General features: G+C 45.5%; 1 protein-coding gene across 7 annotated transcripts in view; it reads left to right on the forward strand.

Moving 5' to 3' along the window:
- Nucleotides 1-12,888, forward strand: part of Fgf1 (fibroblast growth factor 1) — a 97,483-nt gene that overhangs the window by 70,385 nt on the left and 14,210 nt on the right. For 5 of the 7 annotated variants that reach the window (XM_057788777.1, XM_057788776.1, XM_057788771.1 and 2 more), the window contains one exon: nucleotides 9,682-9,884. In XM_057788777.1, the coding sequence (XP_057644760.1) occupies nucleotides 9,716-9,884 (169 nt within the window). In that variant the 5' untranslated portion in view covers nucleotides 9,682-9,715. Of the gene's footprint in view, nucleotides 1-1,750; nucleotides 1,879-2,014; nucleotides 2,225-9,681; nucleotides 9,885-12,888 lie in introns of those variants that run through there. The other 2 variants (XM_057788775.1, XM_057788774.1) reach the window with 2 other exon arrangements.

A 12,888-nucleotide genomic window follows, 5' to 3' on the forward strand; every position in this document is an offset into this window, starting at 1 on the left:
TGGTTAGAAAGAGAAGAAAGAACAGCATTTTAAAAATTATCATTTTAATTGAATAGAATTAATCACTTTCTCACCTCCCTTTTTTCCATTTGGCCCCTTCCAGGTGCCCTCCCACCAGCCCCCCCCCCAATATGAGAGCCTTTTTCTTTGATTATTATTGTTATACACACACATATGCACACAGACACATATGCACACACACACAAGTATATAAATATAATCTGTTGAGTCTGTTTCTGTTGTTTGTACATACAGTTTCAAGGCTGACCACTCTGCAATGGACAGTCAATAAGGGGGTTCATCCCTGGAAGACAGCCTTTCTCCTCTGAGCTGTCATTAGCGTCCTGTAACTCTTTGTCTAGAGTGGGGCCCCGTGAAACTTTTTCTTCCATGTTAGCATGTTCACTGATATTGCCATTGATCCAGTCTTGGTTATGAGGCCATTTCTGTGATATAAGCATTCTCACCAAAGCTTATTTCAAGCTACTAACCATGGCAATATGGTTTCTGCTTGGGCCATAATGATCTCTCAAGAACTTGAAGGGTTCAACTCCTGCACATTCCAGTCGAAGTTCACCCCACAGCTGAGTCAACAGTTTACTGTCAATAATGGAAAAAGAACTTCAGCTCATAGAAGAGAGCTGGCTGGGGGACCAGCCCAGGCCAGCCAGCCCCATCACACTCTGATCCATAGAGAGTACCAAGGACATAGCAGGAGAAATAAGGAGAGCTGGGAACACTCTGTCTCCCTCCCCGCAGTCAAACTTTCCTTCACTGAGGGTGTGCCTGCCTTGGGACACTCTGCAGCAGAAATAAGGAGACCTGGAATCCTTCTACCGCCCTATCAATCATTTTTTGGTCAGATATGGAGGCCAAACTTGACCCTTGCCCTTCTGGATTCAGTAATTTTAAGAGCATTTCTTCTGAAGAAACGAGGAAATGATTGTTACAAGCGGGAACAGGGACCGCTTCGGAGGGTTTTCCTATGTAATGTGACTGCAATGCAAACACCCTGTAAGGGTTTGGGCTCAGCTTCTCTGTCAGCATCTGCAGGACACCACCTGCTAACTAGGCCCTCTGAGAACACTTTTCTATCAGGAAAGACGTGCCTAGGTATCTGCCAAGTACTAGAGGCAGAGGGAGTCAGTGGCTTCTGTCTCAGAGCTGCAGAGACTAATGAAGCAGGCAGTCAAGAACATAGTTCAAATGCATTCATTCACTCACCCTACAAATATTTGTCAAGGGCCCGTTAGGTACCAGGCATCTTGCCAGCCTTTGGTTATACCATGGCGAGAGAGACAGACAAGTTTCTGCCTCCACAGAACTGGCAGTCTAGTGACGAAGGGAGATATTAATCAAATAATCACAAGCATGAAGATGTAATTAAAAACTTATGAAGGGACGGGGAGAATGGATCTGTGAGGACAGGAGGAGCCTGGCTCAGTTCTCGGAAGCAGAAAAGGCTTCTGAAGGAACTGATAAGGGCACTAAGATCCGGTGACAAACAGGGAAAGGACGGTATCCCAGCCAGTCGGAAGAGCATGGACAAATGGCCCAGGTCAGGAGGGAGGGCTGTGCTCTCTAGGTCTGCAGAGGAAGCTGGGTGGAAGATGAAGTAGGGGGAACCACCTGCACCCGCGGTGGCCATGCAGGCTGTAGCAAGGTTTTGGTGTTTACCCAGCAACAAGAATCCATGGGCGGGTGTGACAGAGGAAGGCAGGCGACAGCGACAACCCTCAGTGCTGCTGAAGGGAGTCCAGAGAACCAACATCTGACCTGGTGTGTGTGGTGCGGACAGGCGTTAAGAGGTCAAGGTTGGGGCGTGTGTCCACACAGAAGTTTCTGGAGGAGGAAATGTGAGAGCTGAATTTTTGCATGGTGAGTATGATTAGCCAGGCTAGAGTGGAAGGGGAGAGAGAGAGAACCTGATGCTGTCAGCTTTGAGCTCAGGCCTGGGAGAGGAACGCAAAGGGCGGGGTGGTGGGCACATATAAAGAGCCCAGTTAGACAAGGCAACAGAGCTAGGCAGAGACCAGATCACAAAAGCCTCCCGGGCCATGGCAGGAATCTGCACTTCACCCTAAAGGCGGCAGAACTCTACTGAACCAAACATCTGGAGAGAGCAGTCCTCAGGTCGCTGAGGTGGGGAGGTCACAAGCAGGAGGGCCGAGAGTAAGCAGAGCTAGGGAAGAAAGCACTGCGCAGGCCACGGCCGCCCATCCAGGTGAGAGCCTGTAGGGTTCGCAACAGGAAAGAGGAAGCTGTCTGGGGACTTTAAAAGGTGAGAGGGCCTTGTCACCACCCGATGGGTGGAAGCGATTTCTATTCAAACAACAGTCTGATAAAACAAAGGTTTCCATTTGGGTTGAGTCTTGCCCCACGGGTCCTTAAGAGTAATGATATTCACTTGTCAGTAAGGGAAGATCCTCTCAGTTAAAGAGGAGGCCATGCCCTTCCAGTGTCCTCATCCTTGTTTATTGTTTGTATCTATTGTTCTATCAGCTGAGACAGATGTATCAGATCAAAAGCTCTCACCGTCATTATGGAGTTATCAACTTCCTGTTCTCTTCTCAATGTTAGCCTTGTAGACAGCAAGGTTGTGCCACCAAATCTGCCTATGGGATTTTCCCATTTATCGTCGTGCGAGGATTCCTGTCGCCTGTAATCATTCTTTTCACTTTGGAATTATTTTTATCACATATCAATGTAGCCAGGCCAACTTTGTAACTTTCTGTTATTATTTGTCTATCGTGTTTACACTTTTAAAATGTGTACTTAGAGAGAGTGGTGAGGGGGTGGGTACATGTTTGTGTGTACGTGTGCATGGGTGTGCACAGGCTGTAAGTCAGCATTGGGTATCTTCCTCAATTATTCTGCACCTTGTTTTCTGAGACAGGCTCTCTCATTGAGCCTGGAGCTTCCTGATTCAGCTAGGCTGGCTGCCCACTGAGCTTCAAGGACCCTAGGGTCACTGATTACATCACATGGCTTTTTCAGAACGCTGGGGATCCAAGTGTACAACCTCATCCTTGAGCAGTGGGCATTTTGCTGACAGAGTCCTCTCCCTCGCCCCCCCCCCCATGGCTCTTTCCTCCACACTGAGTTTAGGTTTGCCTTGCCTGTACCTCCTCCTCTCACCTATCCCCCTGCCCTATCATCCCTGCTTCTACCCCCAGCAAGCCCCCTTCCACCCCAGAATCCCCCCTTGCACCCCCAGCATCCCCCCTTCAACCCCCAGCATCCCTCTCCCACATTTGCATCTCCAATGCTACAGCTTCCCTCTTCTCTAGCCTTCTATCACCTCCCAAGGACCTCTTTCTAGTTGCTCACATATATAAAACTAGAAAGCAGTTATCTCCATATGAGAGAATACAAAGTCTTTTTGAACCCTGGTTACCTCACTTACTGGAGTATTTTCAAGCTCCATTCATTTTTTTTCTGTAAACTTCATAATTTTATCTTTCTTTATGGGTGCACAAAATCCCTGTTGGTATATATACATTTTTAAATATCCATTCTTCCGTCGGCTGACATCTAGGTTGATTTCATTTTGTAGCTATTGTGAATACGGCAGCAATGGACTGGACGTGTGAGCGCCTCTGTGGTAGGGCACCAAGTCCTTTGGTTATGTGCCCAGGAGTGGTGTAGTTGGGTCACATGGCACTTTACTTTTTGAGAAACCTCCACACAGATATCCATAGTCCCGCATTGGTTTACGCTCTCGCCAACAGTAACCAAAAGTCGTCCCTACCCACATCCTCACTGGCGTTTGTTACCATTTGTTTTATTGGTAGCCATTCTGACTAGGATAAGATGGATCTCCGAGTAGTCTTAATTTTCATTTCTGTAATGACTATGAATGTTGATCAGTTCTTAAAATAGTTATTGGTCATCTGTAGTTCTACTTCTCAGAACTTCTGTTCGGTTCCTTACTTAACCCATTTTTGGAGTAGGTTGCTTTACTCTTGTTTAAGTTTTTTGGGTTCTTTATATATTTGAGATATCAGTGTTCTGCCCATTGACAGATCATTTGTCAGTTTGCAAAGATTTTCCTCCCATATATAAGCTGCCTCTTCACTCCATTAGAGTTTGGGTTTTTTATTTTTAGACTGAGTCTTGCTGTGCTTGTCCATAGTGTGCATGCCACTGACCCTGGTTTAATTTTTACCCTTTTATTTCAACCACTCTGTATCCCTATTTTTTAAATGTATCTCTTGTAGCCAGAAAGCATATATATATATATATTTTACATATATATGGACTTTTAAGAGCTCCTATAGCTAAATAATTTAGTCCATTTCTATTTAGTGTGACTATAAATACATTTGGCTTGATTTTATTCATCTACTTTGGAGTAATATTCTATTTTTTGGATAATTCATATGAATGCAATTTTACCTACTTCACTCCTCCCCTCTCACCCCTTCCAGCTTTGGCTGAAATGCATTTTATTTGTTTTGAACATTTAACAACACACCTGACTTAATAAATCTAAAGTGAATTAACATCTCTGGAGGTAGTAGGAAGGGATTTGATTCATAGAGATGTGGACATTGTTTAGAACTGGAGCTAAGCCCTGTTTTACACATGCTGGGTCTGAGGACCAACTTCATCTAAATCCACTATCTTCAATGTTTATATGCAGTTTGCCTTCCTACACGAATAGTTTTCTGTTGCATAAACAGCAACAGGCGTTAAAACCAACCTACAGGTGTCAATGTTTGTCTGCCCTTGATTCTCAGAACCATAAGCCTTTCTCCTCAGCAGTCACCAAAGCCACACTAAGCACAACGCCTCCTGGGAACATCAGGATTCCCGAGTCACTTCCACACCTGTCCACACATCTGTCCATTCTTGAGTCTGCAGCAATGGCTTGAATTCTCCCTATGCAACCAGCTAATCTTTGCTTCCTTCAACTACTCGGTTCTCATCTTTGCGATTTAATAAGAGAAGCTTAGCTTCTTATGCCACACAGGGAAGAGAATAAAAATAACTCACTTAAATTAAGCTGACCCACACCACACCTGACTTCAACTAGTCTAATATAATCACGTGCTCTTATCTCTAAGAAGCTGGGTTATATTTTTATACTTCCTAAGTGCTTTTTGAATGTTGTGTTTGTTTAACCCTCAGAGGATTCTGTGTGATAGGTGGAGTGGGGATCATTAGAGGAAGCACATCCAGAGTGGGCAGCACATCCATGTTCCCATCTGGGTACGCCCAGGGCTGTGCAGTAGATGCTTGTTTCCCACATGGGAAAATGACTTGAGCTCCCAGGCTAGGATATAAGTCTCCCACTGTTTCATGTGTCTGGTCCAGAGGCCACAGCTAAGTGAGTTCGTCAGCTTTTAACGTGGACGTACCAATAGGTTGAGTGTTCCTCTCACTTCTGTGTCACTGAGAAACCAAGAAAATGGTTTGCTTTCCAAAATCGCACCAGCATCCTAAATCCAGGAGCTGACTTGGTGCGGACCGATGAGAGGGAGTTCATTGGACTTGCTCTTCTCTGTCTCCCACACGGAAAATCCCCTCTCCAGATGGCCACTAAGACAGACAATGGTAACGAAAAGCAGGGCTAGAAAATCCACATTATGTTTAATGCCTGATTACACTTAGTTAATTGATTCATTTATGAGAGCAATTCGTATAAATCCCCAGGGACACTTGTTAAGGTCGCTGCCTATGGTTTCACCACACCATATACTTCTTTTATTCATATCCCTTAGCAAACTATGAATTGGTCCAAGAATTCTGAACTGTCCACTTCTCAAATCATAAGTAAATAGTAAATAAAATTAAAAATAAGGGGTTTTCCTGGTGGTGGTGGTGGAACATGCCTTTAACCCTAGCACTCAGGAGATAGAGGCAGGCGGATCTCTGTGAGTTTGAGGCCAGTTCCTTGTCTTTGAATAAGTTCCAGGACTTGTTCTGAGCTATGAACAGAGAAACCCTGTCTCGAGAAACAAAAACCAAACAAACGAAAATAAGAGGTTTTCGTGCCCCTGCCCCCAGGCTTCAGCTGATTCACAAATGGAACTGCCATAGCTGTCAGCTCCATAGCGGTGCCAGGCTGATTTGAAGGTGTTGACACGAGGCTTTCGGGATTCAGGTAGAAATGTGAACTGAAGGCTTCATAGAGGGAAGCATCCGAATAGTGCAGCCATCCCATGACTATCCCACTCACGAGATGAGCAGGCAGAGAATAGAGATGTGGTCTTACACACCTCAGCTCTCACTCTGCTTCAGAAAGAAGGACCCCTGAGAGCCTGCTGGGACTGGCCAAGATCACGAGTTGGTGATGAAGGTTCTGAGAGGATGACGTCCAGACTGCCTGGCTTATACCCACATGTAAATGAGAACATTGGTATCACCCTTAGCCAGAGCTGGTACCTCCAACCCCATCCAGCTTCCTAGTCTATCTATTCAGTTTCATCCCAGTTGGAGGAGGCGAGAATACAGGCAGGTAGCGCCAAATCCATGCCCAGCACTTAGAAAACAACCTGGCTGGGACTGAAGAGGGAAGACCATCCTTGGCAAGCAGCTGGCCCACATCAGAGAAAATGCAAACATAAAAAGTACCACTGGGGGAGACCCTGAGACAAGGAAGTTCTGCTCTCCTAAGACTGGCAATTCTAACGGTAGCCATTAGAGTGTGGTTATTGTTTCCTGTATAGCAAATTAAATACACAACTTAGGAAGTATGGGAAATGCAATCAGAAACCACTGCGGGAGGAGACTCCGAGACAACAAGAAAGTTCTGCTCTCCTAAGGTTGCCAATTCCAGTGGTAGCCATTAGACTGCAGCTATTGTTTCCTGCATAGTAAATTAAGTGCACAGCTTAGGAAGTACTGGGGATAAAAATAAATGAAAAAATATATGATCTCTTAGTTGCGCTGTTAAGAAGGGGAATCTGTGAGCTAATGGAGCGACACATGAAGTTAGTCACACTTGAAAATGCCACATTGCTTTTCATCAGAGGGGATCCAGAGAGACAGGGTGCAGTCAGTGCTACAGTCTATGTTAAATTAGTATGCAGAGCTGAGCAGTGGTAGGGAATGCCTTTAATTCCAGCACTTAGGAAGCAGAATTAGGTGGATCTCTGTAAGTTTGCGGCCAGCCTGGTCTACAAAGTAAGTTCCAGGACAGCCAAGGCTACACAGAAACCCTGTCTTGAAAAACAACAACAAATTAGAACGCAGGAGACTCTATTTCCAGCACTTCTCAGGGAAAAAAAAAATCAAGTGATTCAGAAAGAAGTTGAGTAAGGAACAGGCGAGGGTGGGCAGCTGAAGAGAGAGGAGATGGAAGTGGGCAGGCTTGAGGTGAAAGGATGATGCTTGGAAAATATTGAGAAATTGGACGAAAAGCACAATGTGCTATACAAGGTAAATTATCACTCTGCAGCTAATGTAAATAACATCATCTGTCTCTCACTGTCTTATGTGGCAAGAACAATGTGGCACCATGTGTTGAGGGGCCGTTTGCAATAGTCTGACTTTGAATGTAATACACACACACACAACACAATACACACACATACATACATACATACATACATACATACATACATACATATATGAAAGTTGAGAGGTGTCCTTGTGGGGGCCTCCCAAACAGTAGCTGAAACTGAAGTCACTATCTGAACTGCGGGACTGCACATACCAGACATACTAACTACCAATAGAGAAAAAAGTGGATGTTTCCAATTTGAGCCCTAATTCCTGTTGGTCACAAAGACAAGTTCCCCAGATTGGTGCTTTGGGTTACCACTGAACAGATTCCCACAAGGGCCTATGTAGGACTGACCAGGGCATGGAACGTGGGGCTCTGGCCAGTCTTGGGAATTCAGGGTGCTACCAGCATGAGTTTCTTTGGGCCTCAGCAGCTATGTGGAATCCTGCTATAGAGGTAGCAGGGAACAGGGGCAGGGGAGGTTGTTGGAGATCACTAGTGTTCAGACCATGATGGTAGGCTGAAAAACAAGTTTATAAAGGCAGGTGTAATTTGATACAATGGGAAAAAAAAAACCACTTCTGGTCACAACACTTCCATATCAGTGAGCTGTGTAACCTTCTCATAGTAATTAAGGGCAAAATGGGGCTTTGTGTTCACTGACTCATTCTGAGCCTTAGCTTCTTGTTCTTGATCTTGCACAGGCAACTTAATGCCTCTAAGCTCTGATTTAAATTTTTAATAGGAGTTTAGCATCCACATTAAAGGATCAGTTAACAAATATTATCTTTCAGCACAGAATATGTTGTTGATGATGATCATTGTTGCTATAAAACCATTTCATTTTAGCCAGGCGGTAGTGGCACACGCCTTTAATCCCAGCACTCGGGAGGCAGAGGCAGGTGAATCTCTGTGAGTTTGAGGCTAGCCTGGTCTACAAGAGCTAGTTCCAGGACAGGAACCAAAAAGCTACAGAGAAACCCTGTCTCGAAAATTTAAAAAAAAAAAAAAAATTTCATTTTATAATACATACATGTATACACATACATGCACACACATATATGATTAAAATCCGGGCAGTAGTATCATATGCCTTTAATCTCAGGACTTGGAAGGCAGAAGCAGGTGGATCTCTGTGAGTTCAAGGCCAGTCTGGTCTACAGAGCTAGTTCCAGAACAGTTAGGGCTACACACACACACAAAAAAAACTTGTCTCAAAAAAGCAAAAACAAAAACTTTCACTCTCTTTGTAGTTATTAGAACTTTCTTTTTCTAAATGGTTGGGCAAATGTATGGCTCAAAATTCTGACTTTCATTGGTTTTGTTTTCAAATCCCCAGTGTCAATCAATGCTTGAAACATTTTATACTAGTAGGAATTTCCATAGAGTGGATATATATAGTGTCAGAGGTCTATAAAATATTATTATAGGCTCTGTGTTGTAAGTGCATCTCATATTAGAAAATAATTAAGCTGAAGATGGTCTGGGTACAGGGACAGACCTGATGGAACTATGTCTTGTGGAAGACTATGAAACCAGGGGTCAGACAGCCTTCAAGATGCTGTCTCAGAAAGTGTCCTGGGTGCCATACTTGCTCTTTATAAATGCCCAGGCCCCTCTCTTTGCCTTCATCCCTTCCTCCAGCAAATTTAGAAGGTCACCATATATTAACCCCTTGTTACCTCTACTGTACCCGTGGCTCACAGGTGCCCTTTTGCCCAGGCCATCTCTGCCCTCTGCCCTCCTCTGGCTTAGCAGTACCTAGTCAAAACAGTGTGAGGGTGGAAGGCAGAACCTCAGCCCTGGCCTCTTGGCTTGGCCCTGGGTGTTATTTTAGTACAACTTACAGTATTTAATTTGAGGATGTGTGTGGACCAGAAGGAGGGACCAGGACAATGCTTTTCCTATTGACCAAATGATTAAATTTGAAGTTCTAAAAAAAATTAAAAAGAAAGAAAGAAAGAAAGAAAGAAAGAAAGAAAGAAAGAAAGAAAGAAAGAAAGATCTAGCTTGTTGCAAAGTTGTATCCAATTTGGAAGAGAGAATTGTCTGGAAAATGTCTCCCAGGCAAGGGACCACCCCTCTTCTACCGCCAGCCACCTTACAGGCCCATCCACCTTGGGTACCACCTGAGCAGTCTGTGGCCCTGCGTGGTCCTTCCCTTCCTGAATATGTCCACCATACCTTCACCGAAAAAACATTCTACAGGTGTATTTCATTTCTTTCAGTCCTGAGAGTTCCACCACCGGTTGCCGCTGAGCCATGGCTGAAGGAGAAATCACCACCTTCACAGCCCTGACCGAGAGGTTTGATCTGCCTGCAGGAAACTACAAGAAACCCAAACTTCTCTACTGCAGCAACGGGGGCCACTTCTTGAGGATCCTTCCAGATGGGACAGTGGATGGGACAAGGGACAGAAGTGACCAGCACAGTAAGCAGCTATCTAAATTGCACCCGCACTTTCTTGTGTCTCCCCTAGTCCAGCATGGGAAGACGATGAGACTGGGTACCTGTACCCACTTTCCAAGGCTCTATGTGTAGACAGAATGCATTCAGAAGTGAGATAACATACATGGACATGTACAAAAGGGGCTGGCTTTTGGAAGCCAGGGACCTATGGGCTAACACTTAGCTAATTATATCTTATTGCAAGCTTTTGAAGGAGTCTCTGTTGACCTGACATAACATTGGCTTTGGTTCAATCATTGCACGCCCCCTCCCCAGGTTTCTATAAACTAACAAAAGATCAGCCCCCCCCTCCCCCCAAAGCTAGACAAGGGCCTGCTCATCCACGACGGGAAGAACCCAATGGTTAGGGACGGGAAATCCTACACAAAGATATGGGCTCCATTTCAAGTTAACAGACTCTCCAGGTGATGTCTCCACCCGGCTTGATTTGAGCATCCCCCATCTCTAAGCACAGCCTAACACATCATAAATTATGCAGTTTTCCCCCACAGCGCCTTGTGCAGATGTGGCTGTGGTATGCAGAAGGGGAGGGGTCAAGTCATTCTCCAGACACTAATGGAGCCAGAGGTGGGAGCCACAGAGTGAGAGGCTGACAATTCCGGGCTTTCCCAGCAGCCTGGCTTTCAGACAATGTTGATAAATGGAGGTGTGGCTTAGGGAAAATAATCTTCCCGACCAGTACTGTCTAGCGCTGGTGTGTGTGTGTGTGTGTGTGTGATATTAAGTGTCTGCTTTCTACAAGAGTCAGGAGTCCCTGAGTACCAGTAGGGTATTAGATGGTGTAGGGAAATCTGATCTGGTCCCTGCATAAAGGAGTGGCAATCTCAAGAGTCAAACACATTGCAAGCCAAGACAAATGGGAGAGCACAGGAGGGAGGAAGACTCGGGACTGACTTGAAAACGGGATGCACATTGCTGATGTCATGGTTTCTGTGTAGGCCCCAGACTTCACAGACTCCGTGCAATGGTGGCTTCTGAGATGGCCCTCTGTTCAGTCTCGGATGCACATGTGACTGGGATGGGTGTTGGCATTGGATGCACATGTGACTGGGATGTGTGCTGTTGGCATTGGATGCACATGTGACTGGGATGTGTGCTGTTGACATTGGATGCACATGTGACTGGGATGGGTGCTGTTGGCATTGGATGCACATGTGACTGGGATATGTGTTGTCGGCATTAGATGCACATGTGACTGGGATGGGTGCTGGCATTGTCCCTTCTTCCCCAGAAAGCAGGGTGCTAGGGCTTGCAGCTGGGGCAGGCTCATGATTTGGGGATTTTGCTTTGATAACTTGTCTTCAGTTTGGCCTCCTACGTGTTTTCCATTCTATGAAAAATAGGTACAAGAATAAGCCAAAAAGAGAGATTCTAGAACATTAAAAATAAGCAAGTTTGGGCTGAGTCTGTAGCCTGGTTGATAGAGTGCTTGCCTAGCATAGGAGGCCTCGCCAAATACAAGCTGGATATGCCGTTATACATCTCTAAGCTCAGCACTCGGGAGGGGGAGGGGAGAATAAGCAGAAGCAAAGTCATCCTCCAGCTATACGGTTGGAGCTGGGCATGGAATAGAGACCCCATCTCACAAATGAACTTAGACTTTATCTCATTGTATCAGGCAGGTTATACAATTCATGTGTTTACCCACACAACCCAGGGAACAAGCTTTAATTTCTCCAAGTTTTAAATGTTTGTAAACCCTATCAAATTCCTGCACTAATGGGGGATATTCTAGTCCCCAAGATCCAAACCAAAGGTGATGACCATTGGCAACATGTTTCTTGAGGCTTGCCTGGTTTTTGCAAATCTTAAGCTTTGGGGGAACAAGAGGCTACAGTTACTGGATTTCTGGACAAATGTCATGTGCCTTCCCTCTGCTCATTTTGTCATTAGCCACATAGGATGTCTCTGGGTGCATAACATTGGGACAGCTTGTGGTGGCACTGAGCTACCGGCTTAAGCTGTCAGAAGCCCTGGGAACTCAGCATAGCTCAGTAGGAGAGCTGTAAGGAAGTGGACACCCAAGGGATGCTGGGATATCTGCTGTGTGAACTTGAGCACACTCATGCTTTATTTTTCTGCTTAAAAAGAAACAAGAATACCGATTACAGGTTTCATGAGAGAGTTAAATGAAATAACACAGCAAACATTCTGGACACAGTGCCTGCCCGGCCCAGGGTAACGGCCCAGTACATGCCAGCAGCCAGTGTTACTGTTAGCATCCTGCATCTCTAGACTTGCTGCAGTGTCTGGACATGCAATGGGAGACTAAGGCGCTTCTCCAGGCTCACGAAAGGCTGGAGTCTAGATTCAGCCTTCTCTGCCAACATTCAAAGCAGTTCTATGAGCTTACTGTTTGCTTACTCTGGAGCTAAGAACAAGGGCCAAGAGGGCAGTGCCAAGATAAACAGGCAGCAATCTGCCCTGTACCAGTTGAAACCACAATGGACAATCCACCTGCCCTCTGCAGTCAGGGCCCTGGAATGTTGATGCTCATGCCCCACTCTACCACTCTCTAAGCAGACAATAAACAGTCTCTCTGTTTTGTATGAAATACTCTGCTAAAGATGCTAAAGATGCCAATAATTCTTCTAATCCCCGATATCCGCTGAGACCCAATTTTGGGCAGGCTTTTAATCTCACTGAGACTCAGCTTCCTCCTCCTGGAATGGGAGTACCGATCTCACTCCTCCTGGACATGGGCAATCTCCCTGAGTGTGGATCTGTCGCCCTCTTCTGCCCAGTGGTGGCATTGCCATTTTGAACCTCGGGCCTCAGAGGCAGAGGCAGCTTTGGGCAGTTTGGAGTAGAAGCCCAGGAGAGCCGTTATGATCCACACACAATCTGCCACATGGAAGTTCTTTTTTTCCTCTTCTTTTTTTTCTTTTTGAGATAGGGTTTCTCTGTGTAGCCCTGACTGTCCTGGAACTCACTCTGTAGACCAGGCTGATCTCGAACTCAGAGAT

This window comes from Chionomys nivalis, chromosome 14 (assembly GCF_950005125.1).
Source record: "Chionomys nivalis chromosome 14, mChiNiv1.1, whole genome shotgun sequence".
Classification (NCBI taxonomy): domain Eukaryota; kingdom Metazoa; phylum Chordata; class Mammalia; order Rodentia; family Cricetidae; genus Chionomys; species Chionomys nivalis.